Source organism: Notamacropus eugenii, chromosome 3 (assembly GCF_028372415.1).
Source record: "Notamacropus eugenii isolate mMacEug1 chromosome 3, mMacEug1.pri_v2, whole genome shotgun sequence".
Classification (NCBI taxonomy): Eukaryota; Metazoa; Chordata; class Mammalia; order Diprotodontia; family Macropodidae; genus Notamacropus; species Notamacropus eugenii.
In genome coordinates, this window is record NC_092874.1 from 362,292,559 (window position 1) to 362,312,830 (window position 20,272).

At 38.7% G+C, this 20,272-nt stretch overlaps 1 protein-coding gene across 2 annotated transcripts in view; it reads left to right on the forward strand.

Moving 5' to 3' along the window:
• LNPEP (leucyl and cystinyl aminopeptidase) overlaps nucleotides 1-20,272 on the forward strand; it is a 130,087-nt gene that overhangs the window by 101,020 nt on the left and 8,795 nt on the right. For both annotated transcript variants that reach the window (XM_072597345.1, XM_072597346.1), the window contains exons 12-13: nucleotides 10,153-10,336; nucleotides 12,599-12,755. In XM_072597345.1, coding sequence (XP_072453446.1) covers nucleotides 10,153-10,336; nucleotides 12,599-12,755 — 341 coding nt within the window. The remainder of the gene's footprint in view (nucleotides 1-10,152; nucleotides 10,337-12,598; nucleotides 12,756-20,272) is intronic.

Genomic DNA, 20,272 nt, shown 5'->3' on the forward strand with positions numbered 1-20,272 from the left:
ACTTGTAGGCAGCATAGAAACCTCACACCTGTAAATCATGAATATTTTATTTAAGAGAAGAATTAGTAGGTGCTGGATAACATCAAATAGCATCACAAAAGATCGAATTGATTGTATTTTAACAGATATGAAATGATTCATTTCTGATGGAAGAGAGATTAGGAAGTCAGCTGTTTATGCCTTTTCAGATAATTTACTTGTTAGAACAAAGATAAAAATTAATGCAGAGCTAGAAGAAAGAACTAAAATGAGAAAAAGATATGGTGTGCCATTAAAATAATTCTAACTTGACCTATTCACACAAGGTATTGATTGTGAAAAAATGGGATAGGGACAGAAGAAATGACACAGATTATACTTTAAACACCAGTCTTACATGATGAAATGGCCTTTCTCCTTACCAAGGCAACTCCTCTACTTTCTAAAGTGATCCTATTCCTTCCCATCTTCTCCAACAGATTGCCCCCTCTGTCATCCTCACTCTCTCATTTATTTTCAGTCTCTCTCCCTCTCTACTGACTCTTTTCCTGCTGCCTACAAACATGCCTATGTCTCCCCTATCCTGAATAAACCCTCACCTGATCATTCTGCCCCTGCTACTTTTGTCTTATATCTCTTCTACCCATCATGGCTAAACTTCTTGTAAAGTCTGTCTATAATAGCCTCCACTTACTGTCTTCTAAACCCCTTATAGTCTGGCTTCTGACATTATTTTTCCACTGCAGCTACCCTCTCTAAAGTTACCAGTGATCTCTTAGTTGCCAAATACCATGACTTTTTCTCAACCCTCATTCTCTTTCACCTCTCTGTAGTCTTTGACACTATTGATCATCCTCTTCCTTGATACTCTTTTCTAAGTTTTCAGGACACCACTCACCCCTGGTTCCTCCTACCTATCTTCACTGTCCCCTCTAAGTCTTTTGTGTTGAATCCTCCATCCCAATGGGTCTTATCCTCTGCTCTCCTCCTCCCCTTTCCCCTCTTCCCCTTCTCTTCCTTTCCCTTCCCCCTCCTCTCCTCTCCTCCCCTCTTCTCTTCTTTCCTCTCCTCCTCTCCCTGCCGCTCCCCTCCTAGAACTTGGTGATCTCATCACCTTGTGTGGATTTAATTATCATCTATATGCTGGCTATTCTTAAATCTACCCATCCTGTCCAAAGCTCTCTACCGATCTTCCTCACATCTCCATCTGCCTTTCAGAAATCTTGAAAGGAATGTCCAGTTCCCCACATGTCCAAAACAACTCATTATCTCTCCCTCTAAACCTTTCCCCTTGCTTACTTTCCCTATTATTGTAGAGAACATCACAGTATCCTCCCAGACCCTCAAGCTTGCAAGGACTTCTCACTCTCTTTTATCCCCAGTATCCAGTGTCCTGTCAAGATCAGTCAGTTTCATCTTTGCATCATGTGTCTAACATGCCTCTTTCTCTCCTCTGACACTGCCATCACTCTAGTTGAAGGCCTGTATCACCTCAGGTCTTGATTACTTTAATAACCTGCTAGTAGTTCTGCCTGCCTGAAACCTCTCCCTACATCAGTCTATCCTCCATTTAGCCACTAAAGTTATTTTCCTATAAAGTACAGGTCTGACTATGTCACTCTCATCCCAGTACTCCCACCCCCACTTCCCACTTCCCTACTTAATAAACTCTAGTGGCTTCCTGTCACCTCCAGGATCAAATACAAAATCTTCTGTTTAGCGGTCAAAGCCCTTTATAACCTAGCCCCCTCCTACCTTTTCAGTCTTCTTATATATTCTCCCTGACACATGCTCTTTGATTCATTAACACTGGCCTTCTGTCTGTTGCGTGAACAAGACAAATCTCTCAGCACTGGGCGTATTCTTTGACTTTCCCCCATGTGTGGAACACTCTTCTCTTCTCTGACTGCTGACCTCCTTGACTTCCTTTTAGTCCCAGCTAAAATCTTAACTTTCTACCAGAAGCCTTCTCCAACCCCTCTTAATTCTAATTCCTTACCTTTTAAAATTATTTCCTATTTACCCTATCTATAACTTGTTTGCATATATTTGTTTGTGTATTGTCTCTTCCCTTTAGGTTGTGAGAACCTTGAACGGAAGAACTGTTTTCTGACTTTTTATATCCGTAACACTCAGCCCGTAGTAGGCTAGTAAATATTGATTGATTAATATATCTTCTACATATATTCTTTTCATGATGCCTTACCCATTAGGATGTTAGTCAACAAAGTGACAAGCATTTATTAAGCCAGGGACTCTACCAAGTGCTGGGAATAAATACAAACAGAAAGAAAGACAGTCCTTATTGGAGGAGGGGGGTGAAAGTACCTGGCTTGGGAAGTCCTTTGGAGAGGAGTCAGCAACGCACCCTGGAGAGGAATGGAGATACAGTTAGTCTGGGCCTCCTCCTCAAAGTGCGGGTTTTGGAAAGAACCAGCTAACCAGAGGGAGTAGCTCCAAGGGTGAAGCATGCTTTCTAACAGTAACATACTGTTACTGGGTTACACACGGGGGGACCTGCTATCACAGGTTCTTAAATCTGCATTTATAATAGAAAAGGCAGTTCTTGAGGGGTCAACAGTACTTTAATCAAGCACATGTATCATTCATGTGCTTGAAAAAGTCATCACCCTGAACTTCAGAGAAAATAGAGAGAAATCAAAGGTCAGCCGATACGCTTCCAAGTGTCTGACGTCAACAGACAGACCATAATCAATATATATGTGACAAATCAACAGACAGGTCCCCCTGTCTGATCATAGTTACCAGAGAGGGAAGCACCAACATCTGAGTTTTCAAAGCTGGAGGGGCTCCTTAATGGCTTCCCAGAGTTTCATCTGACCAAACAAACACTTCCAGTCAGTAAGCCTCAAAGTAGAACCTCATCCCCAGAGTATTTATACAATTTTTAGAGCCAGAGGGCATCACAACCTTTGAGAACCAGTGCCTCGTTATGATTCATGTGGGCCTTCCTACAGATCTTCCACTTCCAGACTCCACTTAATGGGCAGACACATGAATGGGTGGGAAAGATCTTTAATCACATTAAAATAATTAACAATACAAATGCATATACTGTTTCTGGTTAAAGAAACTCTGGTTTGTGTACTTTACTCCTGGTAAAGACTTTTGGTTGATAAAGGCAAGATTCAATCAAAGGCACTTGATTATGCTAAAATAAAAACAGCAAAAGATCCTACTTGGCTTGCCATCACACACTTGAAGTAGCCCATTAGTCCAGGGGTGAACTTCCAGGGTGAAGACTTTTCTAGGGAACAGTAGACAAAGCTCTGTGGAGATGAATCAGCAGGGCAAGCCTGGAGAAGAATGAAGATAGGTTGAAGAATGTTGGGACTTTGTTTTTGTCTTTATTCCTATTTCCAGAACTTAGCACAGTACCAGGCACATAGTGAGCACTTAATAAATGCTTGCTGACAAATGGATTCAGTGATTTCTTACTGCTCTGCCATTTTACAGGGAACACAACTCAAATGTAGTATTTGACTTTTCATTACTCTGACAAATACTTTATGAATCAATTTTGAGTCATTTCATCTGCATTTAAGTTGACAGTTTGATCACTAACTATGCACAAAAAGGAAAGTTATTCTGTCACTGATTGTATTAAGAACACACCAGAGTTGCCTTCTCTGGGTTTGACTATAGGATATAGTTACTCTTGTACATTTTCTGTTTTTCCATACCTGTGGTTTCAGTTTGAGTTTGATTCAGAATCATTTGGAAGATATGGAAAAGAAAAACAGAACTCACTGATTTCTTTAACATAGTACCTCTTTGTTAATATATCAGTCATCACATTCCTTTGTATGCTGATATCCTAATGCCAGCAGCATTCTTTCTGCCATCTGGACTCTAGTGCTATTTTGACATTGTGTTAAGTTGCTTATCAACTATCTGTAAGTGGATGTTTCCTTCCAGTCACTCCTATGTGTCCTCCTTCTGGCATTCCCTGACTCTTCCCTGAGTAAGAAAGACTTTTGTCTCACAGCAGTGATTATTTTAAGCAAGGAGAAGGTTAGCAGAATTTTCAGATTAGCCAATAAATAAAGCTAACTTATTTTTTAAGGGGTAAATTTAAAATATCTTCCACTTGGCATGGCTGGTACTACTTCTGCTATTCCTGACAACTGTATTCAACTGTGGTAAAGGAATAAATTTGTCTAATCTGTCTTTGTCATTTGTAGCTACATAAATATAGAATACTTAATATTCATTAATAATTAAATTGATATAATCAACAAATTAGTTGATTAACAAATAATATATTAATATATTGTAAACTACCTTATAATATTGACAGTGGAAATTCTGCTACTTACAGATTTTTAAAAAGATTAAATCATTTAGATTTTCTCACCTGTGCGGAGGTGCTAGCACAGGACATTTGAAGCTTGGTGGGTCTTTTTCATCTGCATTTTTCGTGTTTATTGGTATCGGCAGTGGTGATGTGGTCACTAAGATATTGCTTAAGCTAGGAGCCAGTGCTAAAACTTGTAAGTCCCATTAGATTATAAGAGATTGTCTTTTGCCTCCTTTTGTATCCTCGTAGCTTAGCACAGCGTCTGACATATGGTAGGCATGCGGCACATTATACATGTTTATTGATTAATAATAATCATAATAGAAAACATTTATATAGTGCCTACTGTGTGCCAGGCACCATGCTAAGTGCATTACATATCTCATTTAATCCTCACAGCAACCCTGGGATGTAGGTGGTATTGTATTTCCATTTTACAAATGAGGAAACTGAGGCAAACAGAGGTTTGACCAGAGTCTCAGAGGTAATAAGTGGCTGAGGCTGGGTCTTCCTGGTGCTCTATCCAAAGTGCCACTTAGCTGCCTATGGTCAAGTCAGAAGAATTCTTTTTAGCTCTTAAGAGAAATGAAGAGGGGGTGGAGCCAAGATGGTGGAGTAGAAAGACGAACATACACTAGCTCTTCGCCCACAGCCCATAAAATACCTGTAAAGAAAGACTCTCAAAAAATTCTAGAGCAGCAGAAGCCACCCACAAAACAACAGAGTGGAGGAGATTTCCAGCCCAGGGTGACCTAAAGGCTGATGGGAAAGGTCTGTTGCACCACACGTGGAGCAGAGCCCAGCCCAGCCTTGGCTGCCCAGCACTGTGCCTGGAGGAGGACCTGAGCAGGCCTTGGGGTGGAATCCCCAGGGGCAGTAGCAGCGTTTTGCAGAGCCCTCAACCCACAGGTGTTGAAGGTCAGTGAGAGAGTTTTTTCAGCTGATGGAGAAGGGAACAGGTCTTCCTATAGCTCCGGCCTCAGGTGGTGGTAGTAGTGGCGGAAGCAGCAGCAGTGGAAGTAGCATTGGGTGGCAGCAGCTCCCGCATCAGCCCACATTCATTGTTGGACCATAAAAACCCCTGGGGAAACTGAGCAGCTGATTGTTATCTCAGCCCTGTGTGGCAGCTCTGCCCTCACTTAATGCTCCTGGAGGAATTGAGCAGCTGATCTTTATCTCACATTGAATGGCTGCCCTGCCCCTGCCTAAAGCCCCTGGAGGAATTGAGCAGCTTATCTGAATCTCAGCCCCCAGGGCTGGCTTGGTGGAACTGGAGGCCAGGTGATTGTGGAGAGGAAGCTAATACTCACAGATTCTAGGCACAAAAGGTTCTGATTGTTCCCAGACCAGTGTAGATGCTTGATTATGCCACCTTGGAAGAACTGAGATCTTACAGATCCCCAGAGTATATGCTACTCTTGACAAAGGACCCAAAAGTCAAGTAACTGGTTAGGAAAATGCCCAAAAAAGGGGGAAAAAATAAGACCATAGAAGGTTACTTTCTTGGTGAACAGATATCTTCTCCCATCCTTTCTGATGAGGAAGAACAATGCTTACCATAAGAGAAAGACATAAAATTCAAGGTTTCTGTATCCCAAACATCCAAAATAAATATTCAGTGGTCTCAGGCCATGGAAGAGCTTAAAAAGGATTTTGAAAATCAAGTAAAAGAGGTGAAGGAAAAATGGGGAAGAGAAATGAGAGAGATGCAAGAAAATCATGAAAAGTGAGTCAACAGTATGCTTAAAGGAGACCCAAAAAAATGCTGAAGAAAATAGCACCTTTAAAAATAGGCTAACTCAAATTGGCAAAAGAGGTTCAAAGAGCCAATGAGCAGAAGAATGCTTTAAAAAGCAGGATTAGACAAATGGAAAAGGAGGTTCAAAAGCTCACTGAAGAAAATAGTTCTTTTAAAATTAGAGTGGAACAGATGGAGGCTAATGACTTTATGAGAAACCAAGAAATCATAAAACAAAACCAAAAGAATGAAAAAATGAAAGATAATGTGAAATATTTCACTGGAAAAACAACTGACTTGGAAAATAGATCTAAGAGAGACAATTTAAAAATTATAGGACTATCTGAAAGCCATGACCAAAACAAGAGCCGAGACATCATCTTTCATGAAATTATCAAGGAAAACTGCCCTGATATTCTAGAACTAGAGGGCAAAATAAATATTGAAAGAATCCACCAGTCACTTCCTGAAAGAGATCCAAAAAGAGAAACTCCTAGGAACATTGTAGCCAAATTCCAGAATTCCCAGGTCAAGGAGAAAATATTGCAAGCAGCTAGAAAGAAACACTTTGAGTATTGTGGAAATACAATCAAGATGACACAAGATCTAGCAGCTTCTACATTAAGGGATGGAAGGGTGTGGAATATGATATTACAGATGTCAAAGGAACTAGGACTAAAACCAAGAATCACCTACCCAGCAAAACTGAGTATAATACTTCAGGGGAAAAAATGGTCTTTCAATGAAATTGAGGACTTTCAAGCATTCTGGATGAAAAGACCAGAGCTGAAAAGAAAATTTGACTTTCAAACACAAGAATCAAGAGCAACATGAAAAGGTAAATAGGAAAGAGAAATCATAAGGGACTTACTAAAGTTGAACTGTTTACATTCCTACATGGAAAGACAATATTTGTAACTTGAAACTTTTTTCAGCATCTGGCTAGTTGGTGGGATTACACACACACACACACACACACACACACACACACACACACACACACACACGGAGAGAGAGACAGAGCACAGGGTGAGCTGAATAGGAAGGGATCATATTTAAAAAAATAAAATTAAGGGGTGACAGGAATAAATTGGGAGGAGAAAGGGAGAAATGGAGTGGAGCAAATTATCTCATAAAAGAGGCAAGAAAAAGCCTTTTCAACAGGAAAAATGGGGGGAGGTGAGAGGGAAAAAGTGAAGCTTACTCTCATCACATTTGACTCAAGAAAAGAATAAAATGCACACTCATTTTGGTATGAAAACCTATCTTACAGTACTGGAAGTGGGGGAGAAGGGGATAAGCAGAGTGGGGGGGGGATGGTGGAAAGGAGGACAATGGGAGGATGGAGCAATTAGAAGTCAACACTCTTGGGGAGGGACAGGATCAAAAGAGAGAATAGAAGAAATGAGGGGCAGGATAGGATGGAGGGAAATACAGTTAGTCTAACCCAACATGACTATTATGGAAGTCATTTGCAAAACTACACATACGTGTGTGTGTGTGTATGCTTATATTGAATTGCTTGCCTTCCCAGTGGGGATGGGTGCGGAGGGAGGAAGGAAGAGAAGTTGGAACTCAAAGTTTTAAGAGTAACTGTTGAGTATTGTTCTTGCATTCAACTGGGAAATATGAAATACAGGTAATAGGGTATAGAAATTTATCTTGCCCTACAGGACAAAAAAGAATATGGGGATAAGGGAAGGGAGGAACGTTAGAAGGGAGGGCAGATTGGTGGTAGGGGTAATTAGAATGCTCAGCTTTTTGGGGTGGAGGGAGGGGAGAGATGGGGAGAAAATTTGGAACTCAAAATTTTGTGGAAATGATTGTTGAAAACTTAAATAAATTTAATTTAAAAAAAGAATAATTAATCCTCCCCCCCCAAAAAAAGAAAAATGAAGAAAAGAAGAAATAAATACATTACCATTTAGGGCCTTGCTTTTTGCTCTCAAGTTGATACATAAATTTAAGTTATAAATTTAAGTCTCCATAAGTATATATAGAGACACATAGTTCAGATAGAAAAGACCCTAAGACCGTGTTATAATTCCTGAGATATATTGTATGTAAATTTGACTGAAATCCTTAGGGCCAACAAGGGTATGCCTCTTCTGTAGGCAGGCAGATGAGTCAGTAAGACCCAAGTTCAAATTTGGCCTCAGGTTCTTACTCTCAGTGTGACCTTGGTTCAGTCACTGTGCCACTCTTTGCTTGCTCATTTGTAAAATGGTGATAAAAAGTAGCACCTCCCATCAAATGAGGTAATAGTTGGCACTATTATATAGTATGCACTATGTAAATTGGTACTATTATATAGTAGGCACTCATCATCATCGTTACTTTTTCACTTTGCCCTTGAGGATACTCTGGAAGAAGAACCTTAGATTGCATTAGAGCAGTTTTGGTTGGTGCTAGAGAAATCAGGGAGGATTCATAGGCAGGTTTTCATTGCTATTGTACCAAGTATTTGCAGGCTTCCTTTCAAGTTATTTTGATAGTAAAGCACAACTGTGCAAGAGTGGGAATAGCTTACTATAATTCTGTTCTGTGTGATAGGACAAGTGCCGTATTTGAATTTTCTAAATGTAAAGTTGACCTGATAAATAGGATTTAAGAATGTTAGATTTGAGAATATTCATTGGAGAAAATTGGAAGTTATGATTTTGGAGTGAACAAAACTGAAAATCTTCAGTTTGTTAACAAGTATGTGTTACTAGGAATCTCTTGTTTCCCCATAAGAAACTGAGTCATTGATCTCATCCCAGGGTTTAGGATGCTTTCCCACTCAATAAGCTTATTCTAGACCTGAGAGAGTGACCCAGAGTCTGTCCATCTTGTCCAACTTCCTCAATTTAAAAAGTTAACTGAGCCCTTAAAGCTTAAGAGACTTGCTTAAGATCACAAAGGGATTAAGCAATGGACAAGGAATTTGAACTATAAAACGTAAGAAGTGTTTAATACTAAACAAAACAACGTTCCTTCTCCAAACAGAAAATGCTCTATTGAATGGTCTTTACTGCTCATTCACCATCCTAGACTAAACTGTTGCTTACTATTCTTAGCTCCTCTTCCAGACCTGTTTTATAAACAGGTGTTCCCTGTGTTTACTTAGTTCAGGGGTCAGGAATCTGCCTTCTCGGGACCTATATCACCAAGAAAATATTCACAGCACTGACAGGGACTATGAATATATCAGCATAGTTCTGAATCGCAAAGTATTACAGGTTCTCCATATAGAAGGCAGAAGAAAAACAAGAAGCCAAATCCCAACACCAGAAAGCCAAATTCGTCATAATGAAACACATTATCACTGCAGGGGACAAGACCATTCCCAAGCCTTCCCGCTCCACCTCCTGCTGGAGCCTTCCCACAAGCAGCACTCACAATACTAGCTGTTCACCTGCCTGTATCCTCTCTCTCCTCCACTCTAACTGTTCTCACTGACTTTCTCCTAGTTCTGCTCTACCTTTCTTGTTCCACCCATTCAGCCAGCTCCTCCCGCCATATGTGACTTCCATGTGATTCAAGCAAGTCACATGGTCCTATTAATGGGTGGGAAAGATCTTCAAATTAAGCAAAAATACATTAACAATGCAAGACCACACGTGTTTTCTAGGCCCTTAGATGTGGCCTTTCGACTGAGTCCTAGTTTTACAGAACAAATCTTTTTATTAAGGGGATTTGTTCTGTCAAGTTCAGATTCAGTCAAAGGACCACAGCTGAGGACCTAGAAGGCCACAGGTTACCCACCTCCCCCATCACTTCTTCCTGTGATGCCAAGTGTTTGAGTAAATACCTTTTTTTATATTCTTCATTTCTTTGGCTTTCCAGAAAAATATTGGAGTAACTGGTTATATTGCTGCCTTCTGCCACTAAAGGTTTTCTAAGAAATTTTAGAGAGATAGATGTAACAAATTTGCTTCACTGCTGCATTATTATCTTATTAACAGGATAATAACTATAATAATAATACATAGGGAATATGGGATTGGTTTCCTAGGGAAATTATATATTTTTTAAAATATGAAATTATTAATTTTGAAAGAGAGTGAGGCTGCCATTTAATAACTGGCAGTCTACCCTTGTTTCTTTTCTCTCCCTCTTTTGTCTGAATTAGATGTCCTCAATCTTACGGAAGAAGTACAGTGGGTTAAGTTCAATGTGGATATGACTGGGTACTACATAGTACACTATGAAGATCCTGACTGGGATGCACTGATTAAGCAGTTACAAAGAAACATCAGTGTCCTGAGTGACAAAGACCGAGCTGGCCTTATCAATAATATTTTTGAACTGTCAAGGTAAGGAGTTAGTTCTTCTTGATATGAGTTCTTGAAAAATGTTACTTGTAAAAGTCCTAATCAAACCAATAAATGTTTAATGCCTACCCTGAATTACGCTTTGCAGAGTGCTGGAGGGGTTATCCAGAAATGTAGAAGTTCTGACCTGTTCCCGCAGATCCTTGCAGTTAAGTTAAGAAGAGAAGACAAAAACGAATATAAATTTAAGTAAAGGATTTAAATTATAATTCATGACAAAGCTAGTGATGACACACTCAGCCAAGCAAGCACTTCTCACATGCTGGGAATGCAGAGTCAGTAGTGAAAGACTCCACCCTCATGGAGCTTACAAAGTCTAGCGAGGGAGTCGACATCGACATGTCTGTGTGTTTAGATAGAGATGCGAGCTGGCTGTTTGTGGCAAAAGTTCTACCTTCGGAGAGGATCAGAATAATGTTTATGTACAAAGGTGACATTTTAGCTGAGTCTCAAAAGGTTCTAAGAGGAAGAGGTGAGTAGTAGGGGGTACGTTTTAGGCATGGACAGCAATCAGTGTGTAAAGACTAATTCGTTCAGGAACTAACAAGCATTTACTAACTACTTGCTATGTGCCACAAATATATTATTGTATTGAAGATGATAATAACAGCTAACATTTGTATGGCTTCTTAGTACGTGCCCGGTGCATGTTATTGTAGGTCAGTGATTTTTTTGGTTGTTCCCAAGTCTTTCTGACCTCATGTGGGATTTTCTTGCGAAGATACTGTAGTGGTTTGAGGCAAACAGGATTAAGTTAGTAAGTGTCTGAGGCCAGATTTGAACTCAGGAAGATAAGTCTTTCTGACTCCAGGCTCAGGGCTCTATCCAGTGTGCCACTCTTTACAATCTGTCTTGTTGGATCCTCAGAATAATCCTGGAAGGTAGGTGCCATTATTATCTCCATTGTACAGATGAAGAAACTAATAGTAATTGCTAAAGGAGTTCAGAGGCATAGCTCAAACTAAAGAAGTCTGGTTTTTAAGGAAATTATTTTTTAAATTCTCTTAGTTTAAATGTTCCACTTAGTATTTACTCATTAACTTCAGTGACATCTGACAAGATTCCGGGATTTCCATGCTGGTACACAGTTCTGCTTAGACCACTGCTGTTTTTCTTTCTCTTTCCTTTCAAATGTACTTCTTTTTCTTAAGGTTGAGAATAACAATGAGACCACGAGATGCATAATTCTCTGTAGAATTTCAAAATATCTGGGAGGTGTTAGTGGTTTGATCCTAATTTTACACTGAAAGAATTTGTAAATAAATAAATGCTAAGCTGTGTGGTATTAATGAAGAGAGGTCAGCAAAGAGATACAGTTTGAGTTGGGCCTGGAAGAATAGGTAAGATTAGGATGGACTTCTGTAAAGGGAAGACCAACATAAGTGAAGACAGAGAAACCTGAATATGCACAGTTTGGAGAGTAGTCAGGAGACACTGGAGTGACTGGGGCAAAAAGTATTTATTTTGGGGGAGGTCTTAGGAAAAACAAAAGTAACTAGATAGGGCCATGCCAAATTAAGGAAAGCTTTGATTCTGTAGGCAGTAGTGAAACCATTGCAGATTTTTTTCAGCAGGGAAATGGCTTGAATAAATCTTTATACCTTTTGGAAACTCATTTTACTCAGGTTTAAATGTGAGTCCTAGGATAAAAGGCTTATCCAGCTCCAAAATTCAGTACACAAATATATATTTTGTTCTTCTTTTTCTGATGGACCTTCAACTGAAAAGGGGGGTGTTGTTTGGGGGAGGTGCTTTGGCAGCTGTCAATCACCATTTATTTTCCTTTATATTGAATGTTTTCTCACTTCTGTGGTTCTCCATTATGAGCATAACTCCCCCCATTACTGTAAAATCTTTTCTGAAATATAAGTTCTGTAAAACATCTTAACAGCTTTGTGAAAAAGTCAAAAAAATGTATGCCAAAAGGAAAAAATAATATTGCTTATCTCTCCTACCTCTCTCCAGAAGGTCTAAATTGAAATCAGTCCTCTCCCTATTCTCTAATAACATTTAATACTTGTCCCACAAGAGCAGCTATTTTCAAGTGATTTATTGAAAATTTTTTCAAAAATTAACTGCTATCATTCTGTTTTCACCTTCCTTGTGAAATACGTTTTCATCTTTATCCTTACCTAAACTTAATCAAACAAAATTTAAACTTACTTTTTTCTAGATACCATGACTGAATTTAAACTTCACATAATTGGTTTGTTTCCTGATTTTTCCTTCTTCGCTATACTTTAGCCTAGGAAAGGTGTCTCTGAAAAAGGCCTTTGATCTGATTGATTACCTTGGAAATGAAACTCACACTGCACCCATCACTGAAGCCCTCTTCCAAACTGATCTCATCTATGACCTGCTGGAAAAAGTTGGAGAGATAGAACTGGCCAGAAGAACGGTGGTACGTTTGCATTTTCTGTAGCTTTACTTGTCTCTGCACTTTAATATTAGACCCTAGTGTGCTCCTCCTTTCCAGCAATAATGGATTGTAATTCACTTAATCAAATTAAATTTTCCTCAAGTTAATAGTTGTGAAATCTGCATCTTAAAAAGAGATTTGAGAAGGGCCAGGAATGAAATTGTCTTGGCAGTCAAAACTACACAGTGATTCTTCTCAATTGCCTTGTATTTTTTGTTCTACTACATACAGCTTTTAAAAATATAGATACACAGATATAAGTTTATCTCCATATGAAAAAATATATTTTGGTTAGTGCAAACATTGCCCTGTTAGGCTCTGTCCTTTTGCTTTCCAAGTGTTTGGTTTTTTTTCCCACTTTTTAATTTTTTCTTTCTTCTGGGGGAGGGCAGCTTATCACTACTCCCCCAGAACTCTCCCTTGTAGCAAATAAGTATAATCAGGCGAAAATATATTCATATTGTACTGGTCATGTCTGGTAATAGATGTCTCCTTCTGCACCCACAGTCTGTTATCTCCCCACCAAGGGGTGAGAGGCTCATCTCATCATATCTTCTGGTGTCATGGTTGGACATTGCATTGATCAGAGTTCTTAAGTCTTTCAAAGTTGTTTTTCTCTACAGCGTTATGGACATTGTATCAATAGTTCTCCTGGTTCTGTTCACTTCACCCTTCATTATTTCACATGCATATTCCCAGGGTTCTCTGGATCCATCCTTTTAGTCCTTTCTTATAGAACGGTAATATCACATTGTATTCATATACTCTAATTTGTTCAGCGCTGTCCCAACTGACCTTTGAGTAACTAAAAGTGACTTAGATAAATATTTTTGTGCAGATGGATCTTTTTCTCTTTAATCACCTTGGGTGTATTCCTGGAGTGGTATTATTGGAGTATATACACAGTTTAGTGACTTCTTAGCAGTGGTATACTGGAGCCAACTCAGAACAACTGGTGAAAGCTAATCATTAGATTTTTACCTTGGAAGTTGGAAAACACTACAAATCAGGGCTTGGTTCATTGTTCTGTTAATTATCTAGACTTTAGAAAGTGATAGAGGAAATGTAAATAAACCTAAAAGTATGTTGTAAGTACTTTTAGGGTGGTGTTGAGAGCTGAATGTTAAATATTTGCCAGCACACCCCTGCTTCTTGGTCATAGTTCCAAATTGTTTTCTATCCTGGTTGTAATAATTCATAGTACTACTTTTGTACATTAGTGTTCATGTCTTCTTATAGTTCCCCACCAATGATTGTCTCTTCCTTTTTTATCACCTTTGCCAGTCTGGTGAGTGTGAGGTAGCACCTCAGAGTCATTTTAATTTATATTTCTCTTGTTATTGGTTATTTGGAGCATTAATCCATATGGTTATTGATTATATGGATTTCTTCCATTGAGAGCTTCCAGTTCCTTTGACTGTTTACCTATGGAGATTGCTTCTTGATCTTGTGTATTTGTATCAATTCCCTATACATTATGGGTTGCAGACTTTTATTAGAAGTTTGCTACAAAAACATTTTCCCACTTGTTTCCTGTCTGAGTCATTTTTTTTTTTGAGAAAACAATTCAGTTATATGTAAACAAAATTGTCCATTTTATCTCCTATCATCCTCTCTGTCCCTTGTTTAAATGCAAAATTCTTCCCCTATCTTAAGTTGTGAAAGGTATTTACTTTTGTCCCTTAATTTGTCTATGATATGACCTATTTTTTGAGTTTCCTTTAACAAGCTGTTGACTTGATTTTCATGATTTTCTTGCATCACTCTCATTTCTCATCCTAATTTTTCCTCTACTTCTCTTACTTGATTTTCAAAATACTTTTTGAGCTCTTCCATAGCCTGCAATCACTTCATATTCCTCTTGGAGGCTTTTGATGTGGGAGCTTTGACTCTGCTGACCTCCTCTTTTTGTATACCCTGATCTTCCTTGTTACCAAAGTAAGATTCTGTGGTCTGAGTTCCTTTACAACGTTTACTCATCTTTTAGCCAAACACTTGACTTTCGAACTCTTTGTCAAGGTAGTACTCTGCTTTCACTTGGGGTAGGGGTGAGTGTACTGTCCCACGCTTCAGGGATTTGGTATCATCCATTTGATTCCCCACTGTTTATGGGTCCAGAGCTCTGGAAGCAGCCTCTGCTGCTGCTTGCAGCCACCCCTACCCGTAGGGATGTGGCCAGACCCTATGTTCCACCTAGGTCACACAGTTCTCCCACTCCAACTTTTTGACATTTGTGGGTTGAGAAATCTGGAAACCAGTACAGTTGCCAATGATTCAGTCACCTGAGGCCTTCTCCAGCTTGTCTGTGCCAGTGTGGCCCACACCAGATTGGGTTCCACTCCCTGCCCAATGCAAAAGACCCTTCCTGTCAACTTTCCAAGTTGTCTTGGGCTGAGGATTTGTTTTGCTCTGTCATTCTGTAGATCTAGAATTTGTTTAGAATAATTTTTTACAAGTATTTGCAGGTCTTTGGGGCAGAGCTCAGGGAATTCCCTACTTTCCCTCTGTCATCTTGGCTCCATCCCTCATTAATTTGGGTATTTATAATAGTCAAAATGACTTATTCACTCAGAGTTGTTCTTAAAACTATATTGCTTGTAACTATATATAGTGTTTTGGTTCTACTCATTTTGTTCTTTATTATTTCATGCAAGTCTTTCTATGTCATTCTAAGATTATTGAGCTCATCATTTCTTATAGCACAGTAGTATTCCATCCCAGTCATATACCACAAGTTGTTTAGCCATTCCCCAATTTATGGACATCCCTGCAATTTCCAGTTCTTTTCCACCACAAAGAGAGCTGCTATAAACATTTTAGAACATATAGGTTCTTTTCCTTTTTCCCTAATTATCTTTGGAAATAGACCAAGTAGGGTTATTGCTAGGTCAAAAGCAGCTTAATAAGTTTGGACATAATTACAGATTGCTTTCCAAAATGGTTGAATCAGTTCACAATTCCGCCAACAGTGAATTCGTGTCCCAAGTTTTCCACATCCCCTCCAACATTTGTCACTTTCCCCTTCAGTCATTTTTAGCCAATTTGATAGGTGTAAAATATCTCAAGATTGTTTTAATCTGCGTTTCTCTTACCAGTAATGATTTAGATCATTTTTATATGACTGTAAATTGTTTTTATTTCTTCATTGGAAACCTGCCTGTTCATATCCTTTGATCATTTATCAATTGGGAATGACTCATATTGACAAAATTCTTTATATATTTTAGGTATGAGATTTTTATCTAATAAACTGTCAGTAAAAACTTTCCTCAATTTTCTGCTTTCCTTCTAAAAAAGAAAATAGTTTTGATGACTGTTACTTTTGTAATATACAGCTATTAGGCAGATTTCTCTCAGAATTCCCATCTAAAACATGTGGATTACTATTTTTGTGTTAAAGTCTTGGAGGAAGGTCAGGAGAAGAAGATTTCTCTAGGAATGGCTTGGGCTAACTGCTGCCTGTGAATCCTGGGTCCCTGTTTCACATTGTATTTGTGGATTAAAATCAGTCCAATTTTACTTCATTATCTATAACCAAAGCAGCCCATAATGATGAGGCTTTAGGTCTACTTTTGACCTACCTAGTTTAATACATAGGATAGATCTGACTTTGGGTGAAGTATGAATCTAAATAATCAGCTTTTGCATTTTGTGAGGTACAGAGCAAAAGCTACTTCCTTGGGGAGGCTGCAAAGTAATCACCTTAAAGGGGGGGAAAAACACCCATTTGACCCCAGAAAGAATTCTTTGGGCATGCCAGCATAAGGTTAGTCAAAATTAAAACAGTAAATCAAGATGTGAGTTTTTAGCTTTGTGTATTATTCTGACACTTTTTCTCATTAAAAAAAAAAAACAGCATAAATTATAGTTGCTGCTATTCTGGGCTTATTTGACACAATGCAGCTGTGAAGGATCTACAGCCAACCATGTGCTCCTTAAAGTTAGAAAAGCCAGAGTATTGATATTCCATGTCTGAGATCTGTAGAAAAGCACCAACAACTGTTTAATTGTTTGCTGTGAAAAGAGAGAATTGCCAAAACCCTGAAGGTTGGTTCTCATATTCCTGCCTTCAACCACCATTGGTCTCATAGGAAAAAATTAAATTGTATTTTTAAAGCACTGAAAAAATAACATATTTATAAGCACCCACTCTGTATAGATGCCCATACTGTAAAGATCTAATTTAGGAACATAAAAATGTATTGTAATTTTGTTAATATTTGACAGCAGGATTAAAGTATTTATTTGGGAAAAAATTGATTACTAATTAAATTGACATAGTAAATGAGAAGAAATATCATGATATAATGGAAAGAATTTGGGACTAAATTGGAAGTCGGGAGCTCTGGCTTTTGCTTCATTTTAATGTCTTGGGTTTGGGCAAATTTTACATCAAATTGGCCATCAATAAGTTGGCCTCTGAGGTTCTCTTGAACTCTAATATTCTGTAATCTCTAGAGGAAAAGGTGCTGTATATTAAGAAGTCTAAAAGTTCTTACTTTTCACCAGTTGATGACCAGTAGAAGAAAGCTACCAGCATGAGGAAGAAAATGATTGTGCCTTTTGTGGCCACCATAGTTTCAGGCATATGGGAGAGGTGCATATGTTCAGAAAAGTCGCTGGGGTTGGAGCGAGATTTAAAAATATTTCAGTCACTCTGCTCCATACATAAGTATTCACATGATCTGTGATATCATTGATCTGGATCTTCTGTCCAAGAGTTCAAATTTCTATCCAGTCATGCCTCCCAGCCTCCTTGACACCTGTCCATGCTCTCCCATGGATCCGCCAAATGGACTGCAGGCTTTCCTCATCTATTCTTGATATTCCAAGGATACCAGTGTAGCATTTGGCTATCCGTTGCCTGCTTTCACCATGTGGTCATCCTGTCATCTCTTTTTCATTTATACATTTTTAAAATGACGTCTCTTATTTCAGTTCTTCATAGTGCCATATTTGTTATATGTAGCAACATACTCATACCCACCATGCCTCTCTCCATTTTCTTCTGAATGAGATTTGTTTCATTTCTTCAGGGAATATATAATTATCCATGACTTCCCAGCCGTACAACAAGAAAATATTGATTTTAAAAATGTAGGCCATTGTTTTACATAATATTATGGGATCGTTAATACAGCTGTGCAATTTCCTGTTGGCAATTCATTTTGGGCTTCTCATGTTTAATTCTATGTCCAATACATCTATTTCCAGTGTCTATACAAGTTTATATATATATGTGTATATACACACACACACAGCAGCTAAGCTCTGTAACTGCATATACATAATTTAGATAACGGATATTTGTTATTCCTATGTACATAATTAGGTCAAACTTTTTAAAGTGATTTTGAGTGCCAAGGAGATTGCATTTCTCTGGGATTTGATGCAGGAAACATAATGTCCTCCACAAAATAGCCCCTGAAGAGCCTCACCATCTATAGGAAATTCCCTTCAAATTGAACTCTGCCTTGAATCTCTTCCATGACGTGATTTTAAAAATCAGAGAGACATTAAATACAATTTTCTTCAAGAATCTTGCATAACTTTTATTCAAGTAGAAATTATATAATTGACCATCAGTAATAACTGTTTTCATTGAACAGATTTAGATTTGATGTGTATGTATATACTTATGTATATGGGGCAGCTAGGTATCACGGTGGTCAGAGCAACTGGGCCTGGAGTCAGGAATATCTGAGTTCAAATCTGACCTCAAATCTGACCTCAGACACTTACTAGCTATGTGACATTGGGCAAGTCATCCAACCCTGTTTGCCTCAGTTTCCTCCTCTGTAAAATGAACTGGAGAAGGAAATGGCAAACTATTCCAGTATCTTTGCCAAGAAAACCCCAAATGGGGTCACATAGTTGGACACAACTGAAGCAACCGAACAATAATACTTATATACATATATGAATGGGATACCTTGTGATATGAGAGCCTTTAAGGCAGCATCTTTACCAAATTAAAAGCATTTTTAGTCAATAAATAGTAAGCACAGAAGGATCTTATGTTTTCTACATCTTTCAGTCAGTTATATATTGTAAAAGATGTGAACTCCTATTGAATATAGGAATAGGGGCAGCTAGGTGGTGCAGTGGGTAGAGCACCAGTACAGGAGTCGGGAGGACCTGAGTTCAAATCTCACCTCAGACACTGGACACTCACTAGTTGTGTGACCTTGGGCAAGTCACTTAACCCCAAATGCCTCATCCTGAGTCACCTCCAGTCATCCTGGTGAATATCTGGTCACTGGACTCAGATGGCTCTGGAGGAGAAGTGAGGCTGGAGACCTGCACAGCCCTCCTTCACTCCAAACAAAGTCAGGTGCAAGTCATGTCATCATTTTTCTGATGGTATGGACTTCTTCAGCTCCAAAGGATGACCACACTGGCAAAAACCTCTTCCCAGCTAGTCCCCTGATTAAGGATGCCTTCAGGGGATGTATGCATGTTAATGCATCGTTAGCAATTTATATTAATTGGAAAGTAGAACAAAGGGTAAAATTAGAACCAACCTAGAATTTTGCTCCATAGATTTTCTGTTAAATCTCATTTTTTGACTTGGCAGTATCAGATATTTTTGCTTTCAGTAACACTACCTTATATCTTTACCAGTTTCTGAAAATTGATGGCCCAGTCTAAGCCAAGCCTGTTTATTTTCAGGTTTGTTTATTTCATGGCTTAGTCTATTTCTAATGGTTGTCCAGTTTTTTTCCCCTAAATGCTGTAGAAGATGGAGTGTTCTGAGGTCGGTGAAAATTAAAAGGAATTAGAGAGGCTCTTGCCTGTTTTGTTGCACAGTGTATGCTCTTGGCAGAATCTCAGATTATCAACATGAAGAAAGGAATAAGCATTTGTTTAGCACTTAGTGCCAGGCACTGTTCTAAGCTCTTTATAGATATCTCATTTGATCCTCTCAGCAACCCGGGGAGATAGGTGCTATTATTATCCCCATTTTACAGTTGGGGAAACTGAAGCAAATAGGGATAAGTGACTTGGCCACGGTCATGTTCAGATTTGAAGTCATGAGGATGAGTGTTCCTGGCTCCAGGCCTAGTCACCTGACTGCCTATAGCATGTGTCTCATCATTCTAGTAACATTTGGAAATGCAGATTTCATTTGACAGTACTGGTCAGTCACCACCATCACCTCTGAGAGCTTTCAGTTTGAAAATGCTTCCGTATTACTGACAGTAGAAGTCATCTTCATCATTTTGCTGGGAAGGGGGTAGAGAGGAAAAGGGGGAAAAAGGTAAACTAACCAAATTAGTAATAATGATCTCTTTTCAGAGTTAACCAAACACTCCTCACCTGTCACTAGAATTGAATAGGTGATTTTGTCCAAAATACAGATGTATAAATTAAAAACCTAGTTTAATGTTTTTAATTTATGTACACTTGAACTTTTGTGTCTCAGTGAAGGAGTGTGCTTTTTTTCATTCTCTAAGTTTTAGGACTTAGTCATGGGACCAAGACCTTCCAGATTCCAA